Here is a 24,228-nt window from a genome sequence, read left to right on the forward strand (position 1 = left end):
TCTTACTGTATTGATAAGATATTTGCCATATGCTTCTGAATCTATATGTCGATTCCTTATGTATTTATGGATTTCTTCAAAGAAAATAGGTCATGTAGAGGAAAAATAATTTTGTATTTCTGCAAATCATAAATTATTACCGTAAAAAACTATTAATTTTTTACAATGGTTGTTTTAAAATTCATAATAATAATGTTGTTTAATTACTTAATCATTATTTTAAAATACAATATAAATAATAATTTTAATTGACCGTGTAACCTTCTTACACTAATGTTATATACATAGATAAGGATAACAAGATGATGAGTTAGATAAATCTTACTTTGGATTATGGATTATGATGGATAAGGTAAAAAAAATTCAATAATTCATTTTAATTTATTGAAAATTTAATTTAATCTTATTCAATTTAATGAAAATTCAATTAAGCTCATCCCTTAATTTTTATTGGATATCAATCCATTTAAAAGAAATTAATTATGAAAATGTAATCAAATTATTTTCCATCCGTTTCATATATTAATAAAGGGATTCATTTAATTTAAAATATAATAGATAAATCCTTGGCATCAATTATTAATAAACAGATTTTTATTTAATTGTTTGTCAAACATATGGTTGGTGGAACAGAGTTACGTTGAACTTGGACACCATACATACACGCCACGTTCAAAGAAATTGCTTCTATTTTGGAAAGAGTCAATACTTTTATATAATTTCTAGCAAATTCTTTATCTAGACAAACAACTTGACTTACCAAGTCTATTATTACACGTCACTTTAGATATTTAGTTTATCTCAAAATATTTATCATATTTTAAAACAATATAAAATGTCAAATTTTAATAATATCATTAGTACTAAGATGACAAAAAAATTCGTGTTTCTGATAAAATCCGCGACAGATAACCTATAGATATTTACTATCTGTGAGTTGTGGATAGGAGCATTTTAATACCCTTATAAATGGGTCGGGTGCAGGTATTATAGATATCCGTTACCCGCAAAAAATAAAAATTTAATTTATATTTTATTAAGTTAAATTTAATTAAAATTAAAATAATATTTATATTTAATAATTTATATTACATTTTTTATATATTTTATAATTTTTATAATTTTATTTTAATAATTTATAAAAATATATTTTTTTAAATATTTTACGAATATCCGTGGATATCTACAGGATATAGGTTTTAAAATACCCGCAGATATTTTTAAGTGAGTAACATGCAGCAGCAGATTGAATAACGGGTGAAATTTTTTTGTCGGGTCAGGTTGCGGGTAGGTACTATCCGTATCCGACCTGACCTGTTGTCATCTTAATTAGTATTATGATTAAAAAACACGTATAACAATTGAGTGATTAATAGTTTTCAAAATGCTCTTTCAGATCAACATTTATTTCATAATCTATAATTTATTCTCTAGTTTCATTTTTAATGGTCGTATGTAGTCCCTAATTTTATAAAGAAATTTCATAATGATAACATGAATTTGGTTATCATGGTAGAAAAGAAGATATCTTTAAATTAACTTAACCTTTCTATAAAATTGATTGAAAAATAAAAAATTTATATCTACTCATATATTATATAAATTGTCTTTATCTTTGTCTTTGTTAATCATAATTTTCAACTCGTATTTTTCATGTTGAGACATACAGATCTCGTACTTGAAACTAGATATTTATAGATGATTTAATAATATTTTACAACAAGTGATACAATAAATAATAAATTGTATTAAAAACACTCTAAATAATTTTAATATTATATTAATTTAACTTTATAAAATTAGGTTTTAAAATAAAATTTATACTGATTTACACAATGAAATAACTAACTAGAGTTATGTATTTTTTAATTAAAATATAACTTTTGTGAAGCGAATCACAATAGTTTATAAAGTCTAGAGCATTTCAATTTTAATGATAGAATTAAAATCTATTAAAAACGACAAATATTATATTTGGATTGTGCAAATAATTGGAGGACATGTGTAACATCCCAATTATATAATAATCAATATTTTATAATAAGGGCGTTAACATTCAAATATAGAGAACAGTCAGAGTATGACGTGTAATTAAATGTGGTATTACAGTCATCCAGAAATAAAAGAAACTGAAAATTTAAGCTTAAACAGTTGAAAGGATTAAACACTACAAGTGTTTAATCAAGAAATTCTAAGAAGATTACTCCACAATATCAACAACCTCCAGCTATTTCTCCAAGGGAAACTCCACGACAACATCTGCTCCCATCCAAGTGGATGATCATCGCCAACGAAACATACCCAAACAGCACATAACAAAACAATGCAAGGGTGAGCTAGATATAAAAACATGTTATACAGATAGAACAGTTAAATTCAATGTTATCATACTTAGATTCGTATAAAAGAACAATTAGAGCATATTCATTAAACCATAATTTCATCCATTCATACAACATGCAAAAGTCATCCAAACATAGTAAATTGACATCTACAATACTTGTTACTTTATACCCCGACTTGTTACTTTATAGACCGACTCGTTACTTCATAGACAGACTCGTCCGGACTAGAATGAATTCTGTGTAGCTTCGATGTTCGTGCACCCGGGTGATGTAGTAACTGGAACTCTCATCAGCTGCCACCCGAGGTTAGTCCTATCTGTCCCGATACCCTAGGACTAGGACCTCCTGCCGTTCCCACACATGACGTACCCCCTCTACGTGAGGACGAGTACTCACGGAACATCAGGATGAACAACCGGCTAAGCTTCCCACATTCATTCTTTACACCAACTGATCTCACCGAGAGATCTAAATTTCCGATTCAATCCGACCATTTTAAATCTCATGATATTTCTTTTGGATCAACAATGTACATCATAAACCACTTACAACCATACCCTTTCAACCAATCTTGATTACATGAACATGCATTCATAAATTGCAACCGAAATATTTAAATAACATAACTTACTGTTACTTTGAATCTTAACCCCAATTATGAAAAATCAGATACCACCATATTATCCCAACATATCTCATACATTCACATAATTCATATCATAGATAATATTCCAAACATTGGTACACATAATTCAATCCGAAAGCAAAGGAACTTAAAATTCAACATATTTGTAAAATACTATTTTGACGAGTACTATTCACTGGACACTATTGGACGAACGCTCACTCAATTTAAGGACGAACGCTCAAATCAATTTAAGGACGAACGCTCACTCAATTTAAGGACGAACGCTCACTCAATTTAAGGACGAACGCTCACTAAATTTAAGGACGAAAATCAATGTGTTAAGGACGAACGCTTCACTATTTGGACGAACGCTCCACAATTTGGACGAACGCTCCACTATTGGACGAACGCCATTTATTTGGACGAACGCTCATATATGCAACTTAAGGACGAACGCACATACTATTTATTTAAGGACAACGCTCACTGGACGAACGCTCATTGGGAAGGACGAACGCTCTCTGGACGAACGCTCACTGGGACGAACGCTCGCGGAGAAGGACGAACGCTCTCTGGACGAACGCTCACTGGGACGAACGCTCACTGGGAAGGACGAACGCTCTCTGGACGAACGCTCACTGGGACGAACGCTCACTGGGAAGGACGAACGCTCTCTGGACGAACGCTCACTGGGACGAACGCTCACTGGGAAGGACGAACGCTCTCTGGACGAACGCTCACTGGGACGAACGCTCACTGGGAAGGACGAACGCTCTCTGGACGAACGCTCACTGGGACGAACGCTCAAAAGCACGGACGAATACTATTTGATCACTAAGAGGACGAATACTGTTTGGACGCTCACTTAATAGGCCGAACACTATCAGATTACAAAGAATACTGTTTGAATGAACGCTCAATAAGACGAACACTATCAGATTACAAAGAATACTGTTTGAATGAACGCTCAATAAGACGAACACTATCAGATTAAACACGAAGAGACCGAACGTATATAGGCAAATACTACAAAACCGAACATGTAATTACTGTTTGGACGAATTCACATACAGTCAATACTATGAGACCGAACGCTAAAATAGGATTAAAGGACGAACGTTGACGTTCGCTGAACAAAACCGAACGCTCTTAACAATAGGACGAACGTTAACAAAACCATATGGACGAACGTTAGCTATTTTGGACGAACGTCCAATTTGAAATTAAATTGGACGAACGGCGTTTCTGCATAATTCTGCAGAATCGCGTGCAGTGTTCCAGAACTCAGAAACTTCATTTTTCAACTCAAAAATACCCAGATTTGCATCAACCACAGCATCATTCAACAATCAAACGAATAAAATCTAACTCCCCTTACCTCTTGAAGACCTCCTAGCAAATCTTGAACCAATCTTTGCACTGTGTTCCTCTTCCCTCTGCTGTTCCAGTCCTCTGCTACAGTGCCAGCTCTCCCTTTCCAGATTTTGCAGCAAGCCTATTGCTCCTCCAGATGCAGTACCGAACACCCCTCTCAGAGATATGGCAACAAGAATTCTACTCTTCCCAAAGTTCAGAACTAACACCCCATGAATCCATGGCTTCTTACCTTTAAGGAAAACAACTAAATTGAACCCCTCCCCTGCTGGAAGAACCACAACCGTTCCCTTCCACTCCTAGGTGCAGTGTCCACTAACGAAGGAGATGATGGTGTCTCCCTTGGTGGCTGAAGCATTCCAAAGTGGGAAGACCCACTACCCATTTTGATGCTGCCGAAAGAATGGAGCCCCACCACTTACAGTTGCACCATCTACTGTTAGGTAGCTGCCCCTCCCTCTTCCAGAAACGTGCAGCCACCCACATGAGACCCACCTCCACCACAATTCTTTTCCAAAGAATATACGGTCCTTACATTCTCCCCAACAACAAAATTTTCGTCCTCGAAAATTAAGCTTACCAACACAAGTTGAGATACGTCACTCTCATCTTGTCCTCTATGTCTTAGGTAGAGTTGCCATACCACAACTCATATAGCAAACTTATCCGGGCAGTTCCCACCGCTTAAAGAGCTTATCTGGACAACTTCCACCACATACCAAGAGACAACTTTATGCCAACCTACATATCATGTCTCACACCAAAATCAGGTCAAAACTATTACCTTACTCACATAGTAAGAGATCCTCTCTAATTGAATGTTTCTTACTCCCAAAATGTGGCAAAAACCGCATAATTTTTTTTTTTTTTTTTTAACCGATACTATTGAAGGTTCCGGTATGCGTGACCGGAACTGTAGACACAGTAAGGTTCCTTGGCTATAAAACGAGGTGCTAGCCGCGTTGGGCGACATTTCGAAACGTTGAGATCTGAGAGCATCTGAGAGAGAGATCTGAGCACTGAGAGTTCTGAGTGTGGGAGCTCGCGAGATCTGAACCCCTGAGAGTTGGAGATCGGAGATCTTGAACGTGAGATCGGGAGCCCTTTCTAGCCAAACTTCAATCTTCCCGTTCCAAGGTTTTGCTCCGCCTCAAGTAAGCACTTCTTTTCTCTTATATCTTCATTTTCTTTACCCAGCTCCTCCTTCTCCTTTACTTCTTACTTCTTTTCTTTCCTTTCTTCTTTCTTGCTTCCTTTCACACACTATTTCTTTTCTGAACTTTTATTACTCGCACTTACATTCTGCTTTCTTCTTTACTTTCCGTTTTGTTATTTTCACTTCTGCTCCTGCATTTACTTTCCTCTTCTTCTATTTTCCTTTTATTAACTAAAAATCTAAGAACACACTGCCTTAACAAAGATAAGGGGTATATCGGCTGGAAACCAGACGTTAATCTCCCCTCGATTGAGGGTATGGCAGAGACAATCGGGTAGAACAACGCCACGTACCCCATAAAAACAGAAAACTTAAAAAGAGGAATTTTATTTGTATGAACCGAACATGGACAATAATGGACAAAGACGAATGGACATAGATCTGATTAGTAACCTTTGCGAGGACCGTGAAACAGACCAGAGACTAGACACCAAACAACAAAGACCGCCTGGACGAAGTAAACTTAAAAGGAACCAAAACAAATCAAGAAAACACTGACAATTTTTGTTTTGTTCTTTTTATTTTATTTCATTATTTTTATGCTTTAGAAACACTCTGAGAAGGAGGATGAATGAGATGGAGATGGAGAGGTACAACGGTCAGCGGTGGAAACCTACTGATGATCAGGTCAAAATGATGACCAATATCTTCAACTACGGGGTCACACATCCCAGCAGAGCCCAAGTCGTCGAGATTGCATCTCGACTCAGGGCCTTCGGAGAAGTCAGTGAATATAATGTACACTGCTGGTTCAACAATCACGGTAACCGGGTCAGGCGCTGGCAAGCGGAGATAGACCCCAGTGGCACTCAATTTTCTCAGTTACCGCTATACATGTATGGTAAGAACCCTAATTACCACTATTTTTATTATTTAAATTATATTATTCTTCCCCTTCTATTATTGACACCAAATTTATTTTTTTTTTATTTTTTTTTTTTAGAAAATGGCTGGGTAATTATGAGGGCGCCGAGGCTGCTGAATTTGTTCCCCGTTCCAATCATCATCGAAGATGATAGGGACGAACGACAAATCCCTCCACCCATGCTTCTCACATTCCGAACCAGAGCTCCCTCGACGGAGCTCTCCCTTAGACCACCACAACCCGTTCGAGAATTTTTCCGTTAAAATTTTTATTTTTATTTTTATTTTTTTTTTATTTTTTTTTTTTATTTGTAACTTAACGATCACGAGTGATCAAATTCCGAACACCCTTTATTTGCTTTTGTTTATTTGCCTTATCTGCGTATTTTATGGACTGTAATATTTAACGATCACTTATGATCGACTCTAGAACATCTTTTATTTTAATTATGCATTATAATAATTATCTGCCCTGCTAGTTATATATTTTTCTAACGATTTACTTACAGGTTATCGTCTTACCAACTCAAGAGTATCAGAAGAGAAAAACCCCACAGAAACACAACCACCTGATTGTAATTTTTTATTGTATTTATTTAAAATATATATATGTACTTGTTCATAAATTCATATTAATTTATTATTTCACAGTTTTGAAATTTGACTCAGAGTTATTCTCAACAATTTTTATGTTTATCAGGCCCAAACGGAAAACAGAATAAGTTATCAATGAGTTTGAAAACGCATTAAAATTATGTATAAAATTGATCAAGATTTTAACGATGCTATAATACTCGATGAGGTAAACAAAACATTAATTTTCCCCAAACTTAAAACAACCTTTATGTTTGCAGACTCTAAATTAATCGATAGAATTTCACATTAAGGTAAAAATAACAAAGTATTAATGAACTTTGAAAACACAGGACACATACGTTTAACACAACCTGAACCGGGTGAAACTGAAAATTATATTGGCTCACAATGACATTGAAAACAAAAGACATATGAACTAGAGTTATGTATTTTTTAATTAAAATATAACTTTTGTGAAGCGAATCACAATAGTTTATAAAGTCTAGAGCATTTCAATTTTAATGATAGAATTAAAATCTATTAAAAACGACAAATATTATATTTGGATTGTGCAAATAATTGGAGGACATGACTATAATTATTAATTGATTATGTTTTTATTTTGACTCATCTCATTAGAAACGTACAAAGTGATTGGGTTTTAATATTTTTCTTTTGTAGATCTAGACTAATGCATTAGGACGGTGAAGACAAAAGTTAAAAGGTAGCCAATGTAGCAACAATGGCATGAACTATGAATGATATAGATCTACTCAATATACAAACTACAATAATTACCCTAAAATATCAATATCTCAACAAACCAAAAATCAATAAAATCCAAAACTAACTTCTTTTTTCATTAATTTGATTAGGTTACAGATCTTGCATTGAGAACCATAATCCATTTTAAATTGAACCAAAAGAACGTTTATAAAATTAATCATTTGAAATTTATTTGTTTTTTCTTCGTTAGAGATCATGATATTTTAAGCTTACAAATTTGAATACATAATTTGCATTACTGTATGAGTTTATATGATATGCACCGACTCATGTACTGGACGACAGCTTTAAAAATGATGAGTAATAATTTTAACATACATTAACATATATAACTATTGTTATTTGAAATGTGAAAGAAAAAAAAAACATGATAAACACATGATCTGAAATGGGAATCATACTGAATAAAAGTATTGCAAATAGTTGTATTTATGACAAGGAAAACATTGTATACAAAAGCAAAATATTGCTTGACATGAGGAAAAAACATTACAAGACATGTGAACGTTATCATTAAAACATACTGTATTAGTTTTGAAAGTTGACAAGCTTTCATCTTTATAAATTATCTTCATTATTTTTGTGCATACAACAATTATTTTTTATTATTGTCTCTTTATTTTGGTTGATATAATGCAAGTTATTTTCATCACATTGTTTGATTTAGACTTGCGTTTTAGCTATAAAAACATTGCCAAGAAGGTTTCTTTCTTTTGGATTGTCATTATTTAAATGCATTTCTGCACTTGGTATGATATGACTCATGAGACGTTGATTTTTTTATTTATTTATTGTTTCAGTGATCTTGAACTAGTTGAAAGTTCCTGGTGTTCCAATTTAAAACAAAAACATAATGAATGAATGATATACATGTGGCCAAGCTTGATTTAAAAATGAATAATAATAATAAAAAATGATGAAAATGGTCTTTCGCTCAGAAGATTTGTCTTTGGCCTTAAAAACAAAAAAAAAAATGGCAGAACCTTAATAAGATATTGTGTCTATTTCGACCAAGATGCAATCACATTATTATATTAATTTTGTAGAATTCGGACATACTTATCCACATGTCAGAATCCACCACCAAGACATACCTTCTTCCTCAATAATCAATAATCAATCACTACTTGGCATCACCAACTATGCATGCAAGAGATTATTCCTATGTATAATAGCATCGTCATATTTCACACTCACAAATAAACACACAGATATATATATATATATATATTTATTTCTCTTTAGTGTCTCTTTAAAAAGTTCCAAATAGATATTATTTTACTAGCCTTGTCAATTTTCTTTTCCTCTCTCTTTTTGGAAGGTATACCATGACGATGTTACATGTTATTGGTTTTCACATAAAATCAAGTTCTTCACACATCACAAAAATATTTAAAATATCAATAAAAACAAGTTTATTAATAAATTTAAATTATTAAAAAAATTTATTAACGATTTTTTTTGTTTATAATTGTAAGGGTCTGATAAATTATTAGGTCATTGGGCCTTACATGAGGGCAAATAGGTCCATCACTCTAAGGCTAACCAGACCATAGAAAGGGTTCCTCAGATTTCTAACTTTCCTGAGCTCTTTCCTCTCTTTAAACTCTTGTGTCCTAAAGCTTTCTCTGCCTTCTCTCTAGATTTCCAACTCTCTGAACCGTGAGAATTCGAGATAGGCGCTACCCAAGCGTTTGCGGCATAGAGAGCCTCATTTCTATCGAACGTTTTCTCCGTTCCAACCGGTAAGTCGTTTTCCCCTTTTTCATTCGCTGTCTTTGAGCCTAGGGCATGCAACGTTACTGGTTGCATGTCACCAGTGAAGTTTCCTTTTCATACTCTCTGTCAAATCAAGCTCTAAGAGTTGTTGATGTCACCACTTGGGTGGTTTGTAGGGTGTGGTGGAATTTTCGTGGTGTGAGACACCATAAAGGAGTGTTCCTGTGAGCTTGGTAGTTCAACTCTGAGGTAAGGGGAGCTAGTTATTTTTTGTTGAAATTAATTTATGAGATATATGCATGTTGAATCCTGAATTGGTGGGTTGATTTAAATTTTTATGTACCTGTTGAGTATAAATTGGTTTGTGTTATGATGCTGGAAAATTGTGCATGTAAAAATGTATTGGTGGTAAGTTGTTATGATGGAATTGATTGCTGAAATATAGATGGGTTTAGTGAAGATAAAAGGAATGAAGTTTTCTGCATATTTAACATATCAGTACGGGTACTGTAAGAACTTTTGTTTGAGAAATATAAAAAAAAGGAAGAAAAGGGTTTCGTGAGAATTAAAGTGATGTATAGCCTTTCGGTAATTGGAGTCTAGGACACATAGTACAGTTTGCAGGATTTTATGAGAGTACATTGTTGGTAGGATAGAGGAACCTTAAAAACCTGAGTTGGCATATCCCTGATCATAGAGCAGCCCTGGCCTGATCTAGTCAGTTGTGACTAGTCATATGTGCTGGCGTCGAAGGTGAGTTTGATGCGTTTAGACATCTGGGTACTCTCTGGTGACCAATTGGGGTAAAGAAAGATCTCTACTAGGATGAAAATAAAGGCCCTTTTGGAGGAAGTGAGGTAGTGAATTTGAGAGTTAGGGGTTCTGGGTATAATTGGGCTATTGGGGCAGTTTTAGCAAGTGGATTGTGACTTGTTTGAGTCACCAAATTGGTCATAATAGGTACAAAGTGTTAGAATTGAGTTTGGGGTCCTCTAGTTATTGAGTTAGATGTTTTGGAGTAGAAATTGAGTTGGTTTAGTACATCTAATTCCTATCCAAATGAACAATGCAATACTTTACTTTCATCTATAAACATGTTTCATATCAATATTAGTGTTACAGATTTTAGTTTGTTCATTTGGATATGTCTAAGATGCACCAAAACCAGAAAAATCACGTTGCTGTCAAAAACTGATAAGAATAATCGATTATCTCACTTGATAATCGATTATTTTAGTCAGAGCGTTGCATCCTCTTCAAAGCTCTCGCAAATAATCGATTATCACATATGATAATCGATTATTGTCGTCGAAAAATCACCCAGGACAGTTTTTGGTGGTTTTCGGGGTTCCGGATATCATTTTTGGACGTTCTTTAGGTCGTTCTGGGGGGTTTTGACCCTTCCGGAGCCATTGGTGAGGGTCTCCAAGCTGTTTGAATTACTTAAGTATTGATAATTAAAAGTCCTAAAGAAATTTGTGTTAATAAGTGATGGTTTTGTGAAAGTATGTAATGTATGAGTTGTTTTTATGACATGGTTGATGTTGTTTGACTGCCAGGATGTATGTATGTCTATATAACTGATTTGGGTGGCTTGATTTTGCAACATGATTGAGGGTATGTTGTATTGTGGGTGAATTATAGTTTGAAAGTATGTATGAAACAAAGTTGTGATTGTCGTAAGTATAACAGTATGGTTGACAGACGTAATTCCATGGATCTCAAAGGGAGGTCACATGGTGGTGTCCTATGTTATGGACGTAATTCCATGGATCTCAAAGGAAGGTTACATGGTGGTGCCCTATGTTATGGACGTAATTCCATAGATCTCAAAGGGAGGTCACATGGTGGTGCCCTATGTTATGGACGTAATTCCATGGATCTCAAAGGGAGGTTACATGGTGGTGCCCTATGTTATTCGACGTAATTTCATGATCTTCAAGGAGAAGATTCATGGTGGTGCCCTGAATGTTTAGAATGATTTGCATGGTAGCTCAGTCTTGGGGGTTTTCCTGACGCTCCAATGGTCTTTCATTCTCAAGTAGAGAGGATTGATCCATGTGGTGAGGAGTAACAGGAGGTCCTAGTCTTGGGTGCTTCCAGTATGACCCAAGGTGGGTGATAACGGACTAACCTCGTGAGTGTGGTAGGGTGAAACCCATTGGCAATGGCTTTGCAAAGCACAGTAGAGGCCACCACGAGTGCATAACCCGCCATAGCTCGGCAATCATTCTAGTTCGGACGAGTCGGTTTATAATGCAACAAGTCTTGTAATGTCATTTACCATGTTTTGAGTGAACTATGCATGATGTGTGTGTGACTGTATAACATGATTTTTGTATATCTAGCTCACCCTTCTTCTTGTGTTTGTCTGTTGTTTGTGTCGTGTTTCTGTTGCAATGATCATCCACTTGGATGTGAACAGAGGTGGATGAGGTACCCCTGGAGCAGGCCTTGGATGATGATGATGCTGCAGCTTAGTTTGTTTAGGATTTCTTAGTTAAGTTATTCTATCTTGAAATACTCTCATGGGTGTTTAAAGTTTTAAATTATAGCCACTTTTGGGATGACTGTAATTATTAAGACTTAGCTGCAAGTTTGACTCCTAACTGTTCTCCTATATCAGAATTGTGGACTACCATAATATATATCTGTTATATTTTTGGGATGTTACAATAATGACGTATATTAAAATTTGTTATAATTACATACTTTAAAATCTGTTAATAATTTAAAATTATTATTACTAATGAATTTGTTTGTCGATAAAAAGAACAAAAATAATAAATTCTCTGAATTTCTTAAATAATCGTTATAATAACAAGTTAAGGAAAAGGTAGTAACTATCACTTTTGTCAGCCCTGTTCTGTTTAGGTTTTGATAATAATACTTATTTTTTACAAATGCAATTTACATTTCTCAATTTTTTCACTTCTCACTATATATTATATATATATTTTTTATAAAAATTAGTACTATCAAAATGGAATGTAACCCGCGAACCAACCTGGTTCACCAAGGGTTTGAGCTGGGTTGGATTTAAAAAAATGTAATTTTTTTATACGAGATAATTTTCAATCCGGCTCACTTAGGACTCGGCTCATCCTGGTTCACCCAGTGGTGAGTCGGGTTGACTCACCAGCCCACCTAATTTAATTAAATTATTTATTGTGAGTAGCGCTCAACGCCCCCGAAGAAGGCGCAGAAGCATGGTTGCGTGGCCCTTGGCCCTCAGTGCCCAAAAAAGGGCACCCAGGCGTTCCTGCGCCTTCTTCAGCCTTCTACTTTGGTGCTTTTGCTGTTCTTCCTAGGTTTCAACTCCTTGATAAATTGATCATCTTCCAAACATACCAATAACATACAAAATTGAGGGAATTAGTGATGAAAATCATTAAGTATAACCTCAACTGACTTATTCACAAAATTCAGATAAAAGCGAGAATTTAAGCAAGCTTTAGGCTCAAAGAAAGTTGATTTGGTAGCAAAATTACACCACAGATAATGGTAAAATTTATCATTATCATGTGATAAGGAAGAAGATGTTTCAAGAGAGAAAAATATTATAGATTTATCTATTCAAGACTCTAATATTATAAATGGACAAGTGGTACAAAAATTATCAATATTAAAAACTTATTTGTTCGCCTTTGTTACATGTTTTTGGATTATGTTTGGATTGTATGATATTATTTTTTTTAATTGTTTTTTTTTTGAATTATTTTAAGAAAAACTTATAATTAAATGAGCCGGTGAGCCAACCCGTTTAACCCACCAATCTAGAGGGTTACTCCCTCCACCACCACATGTTGCTCCCTACACCTCTCCATTCCCACTTTGTCTTACAATTAAAAGTTTTTTCTCATGAGGATTGAGGTAAACCAAGATTAGTTGAACATCGCATCTCCCACTCCCTCACTCTTTTAAAACTTTAATTCTGCAGCCCTCACCTCCCTCCTTTTTCTCTTTCAACAATTTTTTTATTTTTTAACAATTTTTTTATACAAAAAAATATTACAATTTAATGTAAAATCTACACAAATAAACATTTATAATGTTCAGAAATTAAAATCTACAAAAAAAAATTAATAAACTAAAAACAAAAAAAAAATAAAAGAGTTGAAATGCGAAGACTTGAACGAATGTGGGAAATCTGTTCAGTCTTCAATGGATCTCGACATTCATGGATGGATCTCAAGATCTATTGAAAGCTGAACGAATTTCCCACATCCGTTCAAGCATTTGCATTTCTCTTCTTCTTCTTACACAGCACACCACATACATCCATTTATGGAGCACATATAAAAAAAGAACAAAAAGAAGGAAACTTTAACCACAAAAATGTGCAAGGAAAGAATAAACAAAGAGAAAGAGGGACGGGGTGAGGGCTCTCTGTGTGAAGAAGAGAGGAAGAGAGAAAGTGAGGAGGTGAGGTTTATGTGTAATTAGAGAGAAAAAGAAAAGTGAGAAGGTGGAGGCTGAAAATTAAAGTTTTGAAAAAGGTAAATAAAGTTAAATGGTAAAAGTTATATTTAACCTAGGATATTTTTGGAATAAGAAAAAATAAGGGAAGGTATAAGGAGCAGTTAGGGTGACGGAGGGAGTAACTCTCACCAACCCATGGTAGCTCGGGCCGAATTCGAATTTTTTCAGCTTATTAATAAATGAGTCGGGTTAAGTTGACTCACTAAGTGACCAACCCATGATACCCAACTCGTGGGTCGAGCCGGATTACCCGTTGATGGCTTTAAAATTACTCTACATATATGATTTTTAATCTTATACAAGCCTTTAATTTTATATTATTATTACTATGATTTTTAAAATATTTTTTATATAAATTACTATACATATATGAAAAAAAAAATCGCAGTTAATGCATAGTTTATTTTCTTCTGAATAGTTATACAATACACTAAAACATGTTTATATCTCTTATAATAACCAGACCTTTTAAAATAGTAAACTTATTGTACCATTTACGTGATGGGATTAATCGATCAGAACTGCATTAACACATTTATAATTGGATTGGTCTGAATCAAGAAGTTTTTGAGAGAATGAATGATGACGTGTGATATTATATTCAGCCCAAACTGTTTTGTTATTCTAAAGTCTCAATCACTTTATACATCGCACGCATGATTGCGCATAAAGGACAAATAATTCAACCTTTTTTACCTTATAGTTTTAAATCTTCTCCCAAGTGACATTTTTATAAACAATTTTTTAAAATTTTAAAAACATTACATATTTATTTGCTGCTAGTGATAAGAAGATTATTAAAAAGTCATTATAAGTGAACACAAATTCAGAATAAAATTACTTTTTTGTTCTTCTTGATACTTGGAATGAGTAAGAAGAGGCTTCTGGAGGGTTTTAGGAGAGTGTGGAAAGTGGATATCCCAATCCTTATGATTTAATTAGTTGGAAGTGGCCATTCATGAACTACACTGATTCAGTGATCTTATCCCTTCATTCAAATAAATATAAAATTTATGACAAAATCTCCCTTTTTATTTAATAGACTTTTTGAGAATTTAATCCATCATGACCAAGTAGACTTTTACATTCTCCAATCATGAACTTCGACTCCAAACACTTTCTCCATTTTCTTTTCTGTTCCCTTAGGAGGGGCCCTAGCTTTATGCGCATTATGTATTCATTTGAACATTCTGGCGTAATACTGTTTTTTTTTTTTTTTATATATTTTTAAGGGTGTTGCTCCCTCCATCACTCCAATATTTCAAAAATACTCTACATTTTTTCACTATTTTTTTTTATTCCAAAAATACCCTACACCTTCTCACTATCCTCAACAATCTTTCTCTTTCTCTCCCTGCATTAATGCAATATATCACATGTTTAAATCTGAACCATGTGAATGCTCCATTAATGTGGAGAAAAAAAGAGAAATATTGTTAAATATAGTGAGGAAGTGTAGGATATTTTTGAAATAAAAAAAAAAATAGTGGAAAGGTGTAGAATATTTTTAGAATAAAAGAAAATAGTGGAGAGATACATGAACACTTGGGGTAGTGGAGGGAGCAACACCCTATTTATAATTAGAATTAAAATTAAGCCCTTTTAGATGCTTTATTTATTTAGGGATGACAGTTTCTTCCTGCACTTCCACAACTTTCTTTCGCACCTCGATAACTATTTTCTATTTTGTCTTTAAAAATTCAAAATTACATTGTAACTTCCAAAAATTTTCAAATTATAATATCTAAACAAAAACCTTTTATAAAAAATAACTTCCAAATTATATAATCTGAAAGACAAAAATAATTTCTGAATTATATAATCTAAACGTTAAAAATAATTTTTAGATTATACAATCCAAAAGTCAAGTATTTTTTAATTTCAAATTGTCAAATCCGAAAATCTGTTTTTAAGAAAATAAAACGACTTCCGCATTCTATAATCCAGAAAAAAATAAAATGGAAAAAAGAATTATGGGGTGCTGGAAGAGAATTATGGAGGTGCAGAAAGAAACTGTCTTTAGTTATATATTCCGTATCCATGATGACTGTCTGGTATCAATGAAAATAATCAGAGAACAGACACCATCCTGCTCTTTTCAAATATCTAATATCATACAGCAAGATGAAAAGAAAATACGTAGAAGTCATACAAACTGAAGGTCATTTCTCAATAACATGAACAGAAAAGATACCTCAACTATGGCTAAACCTACAAATCAAAAAAATCTTGAAATTCTCCATCAACATTATCAGAAAACCTTTATGATTATGACATGCCTGCAACTATTCTAAATATGCCAAGACTCAACTCTGTCGTAAGGAATAAAATCAAAGAAAAATTGTGCTACCTGATTTACAACCTCTAATGAAGTTTCCATTTTCAACAATCGATGATGGAGCTAGCTGGTGAAAGAGCGACATTGGAAAACAATTTTGGTAAAGATATCTATCAGGAGGACATTGCATAACCTTAATTTTTCAAACCTTGCCAAAAGGACTAATTTCCTTTTCTATTTTAAACTCCATGTCCTGAGTATCTAATTCAGATCAATGAGCTCTTAATTCAGGACTAATTCCTCACTTCAAGATCCATAGGTATCACCTGCTATTAATTCAGGACTTGACCTCACCAGAAAGGCCTAAGAATTATCGCGTAATGTTGGGAAGCTAACCCCTTCCTTTAGATGGCTTACCGCCGTCGGACACAACCATTTCAGCATGTTTGGACCTAAAATCTGGTGGAGAAACAGATGCACATATTGTTAGACAAGAAACACTATCAGTACATACATGCAAATTAGTGGTAGTAGAGACCACAGTTTAGGGAGAGACCGAAGTAATGTTTCTGTATGCACCAATGTTGAATGGATGCCGGTAGCTCTGCCCAGACTTCATAGCCAGCCATTTTGCACGATTTCCTTCATGATACTGGGAAAAGGGCACAAAATGACATCGACGACATAAAGACAGTATTTTAGTGGAGTACATTCAACTGAAAACCAACCTCTATGGTTGTCATATTATGAAGAACAAGGTAGACATGCCATCCAAAAAGAGTCAAAAGGGTTATGGTCAGGCCCACCACCATCGTTCCATAGAAGACCTGAGCACCATTTTATAAGTCTTATTGTTATATTATGATTTAAGAAAATTACAGATTAATAAAAGAACAAGTTATTCGTGTTTTCAGAATGTTTTCTCACCAGAAACCATGTAAAGCACCCATCATTTTCTAATACCAAGTTGCTAATTATAAGTTTATAATTATCAGAAAAGAGGGAAAATAAAACCAGGTTGCTTCATAATTTACTTGTGAAGGAAATAAGTGTAGATAGAGAAAGTAGTCTATCATTATTTAATGTTAAAGTATTTCACTCTCTATGGTAGTAGAGATTGATAATGCTAATTCTTATCATTATTTTAGTAGCAAAATCAATTATTTTCTAGCTTGTACCTTGCTTAATCCTCTCTTTTATCTTAGTTTTATGAATAATTGTGTTTTAGGCTACTTTGATGTAATTTCATCTATAATCCCTTTATTTTGTAGCTAATAATGTGCTTGGAAGAATCTCCAACAATATAAAGAACTGAACCAGCTACAAAAGCAAGCAGATCTGCACAAAAATGGGAAAAAGAAGCAGTGCAGCATAATCGTGCTCGGGCCCCCTTTTTCCATGGGCACTTAAGCTCCAGTGCACCACGACTGATGTGCGCCCGGGTGCCGACTCTTTAGGGGCGCTTGAGCGCCAATTTTGCAGAGATGGCAGATTTGCTTTATTTAACTCAAAAACGCGAAGAGTTTTAGGTCTTTGGTCTTTTTGGAGGCGCGATTTCACTCAAAGAAGCTCATGGAAACCGTGAGGAGCTTCTCTTTCTTTGGGTCTCCTTCTTCCATCCATGTTTGTAAGCTCTAGAGTTCTCCATAGAAGTGGAGAACCAGATTCATCTTGTTAGGGTTAGATGTAGCCTCTGAATTCTTGTGTAATGGATGATTGATTTGAATATATATATGCCTTTTCTATCAATTGCTAGTATTCTTGTTTCCGATCTTAAAGCTTGCATGTAATAGGAATGTTCATGACTTGATTTTGGGGTTTCATGGATTATGGGGACGTAAGATGGAACCTAGAACTGAAACAAGAGTCCTTGTGGTCATTGATTCTAGGGATGGAAGATGATTCACTTGTTGTCTTAAAATCCTAGCTCATTAATGCGGGTTTGCTTGTTAGATTTTCCAAGGGATTGGAATTTAATAGGGAAAACCTAGGCTCTTTCACCTAAGGGATTGGGGCTAGAGTGTTTTTGTGGATTGACTTTAGTAAATTGATGGAGAGGAGATGAAATTGGGTTAGCACAAGAGTGAAATAGGTGAAAACTAACCTTAGCAATGTCATTTCACATCATTTCTAGTCTAGTCCATATCAAAGTGTCTTCAAATACCAAAATCCAACCTTGTATATTTGTGAATTTATCTTGTTGCACATCATTTGTAAATGATGTGATGTTCTATTGAGTTGTTAATCGCACAATTCTTTAGTATTACGAGTCTTTTGAGAAAACGATACTTGGTCTTACCATTTTATATTACTTGAAACAATTCGGTACACTTGCCGATTGTATTGTACCGTTCCAACAGAGACCATATATGCAACAAATTATATTAAGTGAGTTTAAGCAGTAACATAGACATTTCTTGGGACTAGACATTTGTGGATGATTTGATACCGGTTTGATAGTAGATAACACAATAGGCCCAACAAATCTAGTTTAAAAAGAACTTTGATATTAAATTAAGAAGTGAGTTTAAGCCTAACTTATCTTCATAAAACCAACTTATAATATGAGATATACTCTTATTTAATTGATCTTATTTCTAATCTGATGTAAAATCTTCAACAAATTAGAACTATTAGAATGAAGTATATGCAATGTCTCTTTTGTCCTACAGATGCTTGTTATTTGCATCCATGGGAATGTATTCAAACAAGTATAATTCGTCTAGGATATTGCAACAATAGTGGCAAACTGAGTCATCACAATACCTAGAAAATTCACAAGGTGAGCCAAATCCTTAGTCTTAAAGTGTTCAAAGATGTTTCAATTGATAGATTCCTGCCTCATCACAGCACATAATCAAAGTGACACCATCTCAAACAATCAAATAAATAACCTAACCTTGGCATAAGTGTCAATAGAGTATGAAAGGGCTTGTCTCACTACAAACACCAGAGTGACACAAGCAGCATATCAATTTAGACTTCCCCTGGGCAACAAATCAAAGTGGTTTCTCCCTATAAGCTTATGCATAATCCCCACGGAGAAAGGCAATCTATCTTTCCAGTCCCACACCCACGTCAGGATTTCTGTCGCACAGCTCTGTACCAGAATCATCAATGTCTCAAGGGTCTTTAGATTTTCCCTGTCGCATCCAATTATCAATGCGGTTCCTCTACCCACTGTCACAAATCCTCTAGATGGGTTTGAAGATCCCTATTGGTCAAATTTATTGAGTCTTGTGGTCTCTCACAACCCTTTTCTTAATTGAATCTTGTGTCACTCTCGAGATCTAAGAACTCTAATGCCAACTGGGACTGCAGAATTAACAAGAGACATGGATTTAACTTTATTAAAGAACTGAATTCCAGACTAGACTCACTTTAAAGTAGGTCTAAAAGTAATGTACCCCTCTACCAAAGACTCCTCGCTATACAAAGGTACAGGGGAGGATCACTATGCAACATTATGCTTGCATATGCAAAGTGTGTAAACTGTCTGTATTGCAAACGAAATTCATACAGAAATTCAAGAGACTCTAGACTCTCCTATCACATAAACAATCAACAGTCTCTCAGATAAAAGCCCCTTTGACAACTATTGGGTCAGTTTGGGACCCATCAGCCACTACCCATCCCGTTTTCTTCCAACATAGATATGCCCAATCATTCTATGGCTGTCAAACTCAGAATCCAACTTGTAAAACCTTACGAGGGTACGAGCTCACCTTCAATTGATCCAACTCACGCTAAGGAAAATTCTCATTCAACTCACAATTCTATATCAATTGTGCATGTTCAGTGATCCATAACACGTCAGAACAAAACTGACAGAAAATCAAGAGTTTTGAGGTGTGACTAAAACAGAGTCAATGATCTATTTTCTCTCTCACAATTAGTGCATGACTTTCTCATTTCTCTCTCACAATTAGTGCATGAAAACTGTTAATTTTCAGAGTACGATAAACTATATATTTAATAAAGATATATTTAAGCAATAGTGAACTGGAAAAGCAATGAAAGGGAAAATGCACAAAACAAGCCAAGAACAACATTACAAGAAATTATTAAAGGGATGACACGCTGAATAATATCCCATAGAATTTGGCTTTTAACCAAGTCAATGACCCCATGTGACCTACCTCACTTAGAGAGATAAGACTTAAAGGAGCTTGCAATTTCAATTGGTTCCGTTTTCTGGGGAAAAAAACTACCTTATCCAATCATTGGGCTTTTTGATCAATTTTTTTCTTTTTCAAATCTGATCCAATCCAATTTAAATCAGTTACTGAATCAATTTTCAGTTTTTCAAATTAAGAGAATAAATAAATTATAACAATACACAATCATTACATTGAAACATAATAAATTTTTGTGACACGATACACAATCCAATACCAATAAAGGAAATTACTAAAACGGTGAAATGGTGAATAATATCCAATAGAATTGGGTTTCTAACCACGTCCAATGATACTGTGTAATCCATGTAACCTATCTCCTAAGAGAGATAAGACTTAAAGAAGCTCACAATTTGGACTGGATTAGTTTGGAGGGAAAATATCTATTCCAATAACTGTGGTTTTGCCTTTCATCATTTGATCAATTTTGCTTTTTTTTTAACCAAATCTGATCCAATCCAATTTAAATAAGATGGGATTGGATTGATTTTCAGTTTTTTAAATAAATAAAAATATGAAGTACACACGTAATATAAAAGTCCAATAATCATATCCAAAACATAATAAACTGTGTCTACACGATCCAATACCCATAATGGAAACTATGTCACAACAAACATAAAATCCAATCTGTGACTTTACATGCTAAACAGTCCAAATTCTAATATAGAAATTATGCTAAGCCAATCTTAAACATCATTACTAGTAGAAGGCAACACTAGAAAGCAGTAACAAAATTGGTAAATTAATCGGACACAGCACCAAAGTAAAATATAGGTGCAGTTCGATCTGGACTGGATCAGTTTTCAGTGGAAAAACTGAGTAGTAATCCCATCCAGATGAAATTCAATTTACGTGCAATCATTGATTCTTCCGGTTTATGATAATTTGGATCAATTGCTAACTTTCTGCAGTAGGTATTGCATTGGGACACCCTGTTAAGACTAGTGTGGTTGTTGTCAGAGTTACAACATAACCCCATTACGGTCCATGCAATATATATATATCAGGCATGAAGTAAAAATGTGATTGAAGCAAATGAATGAAGGAAAGGTACAAGAGTTCTCCAACTTAAGAGAATGCCTTGGCTTATAACTGGAACAAAAATGAAATAAGAGTTATTTGCAATTAAATAAACTAGGAGACATGTAATAACATGAATAGATTACGAGTAACTGTGATAAATTCCATCATCTGAAATTAACTTAATTATTGAAAAGGTAAAAAATTTGTTGAAAGATTTTGAAGTATGAACAGACTCCAGCCTTTAGAAAGGATAAATATGTATAGCCTACAAGTTTTTTATATATTTGTAAGGAGTACAAATTAATTGCACATATGTTAGAACATCTTTAAATAGTAATAGCATTTAACTTACATAAAAGATCTTAAGAGAACTCCCTTTAATGGGGTCCCAGTCCTTCAGAAATACACAGCTTATAAATATGACCTGCACATTGTAAAAGCTTGTCAAATAAAAATACTATCCACTAAAGAAGCAGCAGATGCCAGATTGAAAACTTACCGTAGCATAAATACTTGACATGGTGGCATATAAGACAAAAACAAAGAAAGCCTTATAATTCCAATAACCAACACAATTATTTATCCACAAGCAGTGATGATCCTACATCAAATTTAGCAACCAACAAAAAGATCAAAATTAATCCTTGTTTTGTGAACCGAAGTGCTAAATCGAACTCAAAGTAACTTACAACTGACCTACCATTTTCAGAATACATCTTCTGCAAACTCGACAATGATGTGTCCTCGGAGGCTTGTACACAAAGCATTTGTCACATTTCTTCGGTGCTTCATTCTAACAGATCAAATAAAGTAGATCATCAATATGTAAGAAAAAAAAAATAACAATATCAACATCTTAATCTTTCATAAACACATCAACAACTTTACACAATGTAAAAGCAACACCTAAATCCTTGGCCATAAGAAATCAGAATGAGTGAGAAGGCAATGCTAGAGAATCTAATCAAAGCTAATCCAATCTAATCATAAAAATTATAAAATTCCAATTTGGACCTAACTCTTGCCCAAAAGTTCACTCATAAGATATACATTATTTTGGTCATATTACTACTCAACTGGGATCTCCAACAAGATATACACAAGATAAAAAAGACATAAGTTAAACACCATAAACTCTTCAATAATCATCATAACAACTAATTTGAAGCACCTGCAGCATTGATCATTGACAATTTACAAATAAATCAAGATTCAGAGAATTTCCCTTCAATTTCCTACTCAATTTACGCAAGGGACATAAAGAAGCTACACATTTAAAGACACAGATCGTACTCCCAAGCAGCAAATGTAAACGCAAAGCATTCCCAGGATTCATTCAACAGAGACCCATTGCATAGATGTGAGAAAAGCTTACATCTTTGGAGAATTCAACATCTGGGGCATATGAAGAAGGCACGTGACCGGGGTCAGTGAGAACGCAGGAAAAGAAGGAGAAGAGGGAGAGAAAGGCAAATAGAGAGAAGAGATAGGCATTCAAAGTGCCCGGGGAACTCTGCAAATTGAGCCAGTCATGGAGGAAGACGAAGATTGAACTGTAATACACAAAACACATTAACGAAAACACTGCCAACACAGGCACTGATAGAAACCTTTTGCCCTTTGTCGACATGGAGAAGAAGACAACCCCTTCTTCCGTTTGATCTTCCCACTCTTGCCACTCGATTTCTTAGTTACTAATCTTTAGGAGTTATTTATTTTTATTTTTTTGCTTTTTATTAACAGTTTAACAATGTAAAAAAAATGATGGGAATTTGGCTAGTTTCTTTAAAATGGTAAGAAAAAAAATGGATGAGAGACTAATTTACTTTGTAAGGTATTAAAACTATTTAAGCAATGTAGTTTTTGCCAAATGTATAATATAATGATATATATATATATATATATATATATATAGAGAGAGAGAGAGAGAGAGAGAGAGAGAGAGAAAATAAATTACTTGATATAATTCTAATTCTTTAAACATTTTAAATAGTTTATTTATTTATTTAAAGATTACTTAGAAGAGAGGATAATTCTTCAAAATTTAAATGAGTATTTCACTCTAAAAATCATTATTTACTTTATATGACAAATGTCGCACGATCAACGTCGATTATTGCCCATTACCATAAAATGTTTAAATCACAGTAGAAATACATGTTTTAACAAACTTAGTGATGCTATATAAAATTTCTCAGTTTCAAATATAAATAATAATACTTTAGATTTAGTCAATAAGTTTTACTAAATAAAATCTCTGTTTTTGAGAATATTGTTTTATAAATTAATCGAAAATAATTAAAATCATATCTAGAAACAAAAAATTCATAAAATTATAAAAATATTAAATACTTTTTTTAAATAGTAAAAAATTAAATAAATCAAATAAAAAACAAGAATTGATATATACCTAAAATACGAGATAATTTTGTTAACATATTTTTTTTATTGAATAGTGAGCTCTCTTTTTTTGTTCGGTTTTTAACAGCGTTGCTGAAATATTATGAGAAAGACTTAAAAGTTAAAAAATAAAGGTTAGCTGTAAATTTGTCATATAATTTCTATATCCTTGAGACATAAATACTTTTCCATTGCTTTTTAAATTATAAAAAATTAAAACGATTTAAACTAAAAGTTCATTTCTATTTTACTCTAACTAGTTAGTTAATTTTATAGGTTATGTGTTTCTACGTTTATCATTCCACTATAACAACATTATAAATATATATAATATTATTATCCATCGAAAAGCTTTG

The 24,228-nt window shown here is 33.8% G+C and overlaps 1 protein-coding gene across 2 annotated transcripts; it reads right to left on the bottom strand.

Moving 5' to 3' along the window:
• Positions 1-16,117: 16,117 nt before the first annotated feature.
• On the bottom strand, positions 16,118-23,170 carry LOC108326627 (probable protein S-acyltransferase 15). Of its 2 annotated transcripts, XM_017560228.2 has the most exons (7): positions 22,848-23,170; positions 22,173-22,265; positions 21,972-22,073; positions 21,825-21,896; positions 16,997-17,095; positions 16,825-16,920; positions 16,118-16,727 (listed from the first exon to the last, which is right to left on the bottom strand). In XM_017560228.2, the coding sequence occupies exons 1-7, from the start codon at positions 23,100-23,102 to the stop codon at positions 16,632-16,634; spliced, it is 813 nt and encodes a 270-aa protein (XP_017415717.1). In that variant the 5' UTR covers positions 23,103-23,170; the 3' UTR covers positions 16,118-16,631. The 2 variants fall into 2 exon arrangements, with proteins under 2 accessions (XP_017415717.1, XP_052730924.1); XM_052874964.1 differs by lacking the exon at positions 16,997-17,095.
• Positions 23,171-24,228: the final 1,058 nt, after the last annotated feature.

The sequence above is a fragment of the Vigna angularis genome, chromosome 3, assembly GCF_016808095.1.
Source record: "Vigna angularis cultivar LongXiaoDou No.4 chromosome 3, ASM1680809v1, whole genome shotgun sequence".
Taxonomy (NCBI): Eukaryota; Viridiplantae; Streptophyta; class Magnoliopsida; order Fabales; family Fabaceae; genus Vigna; species Vigna angularis.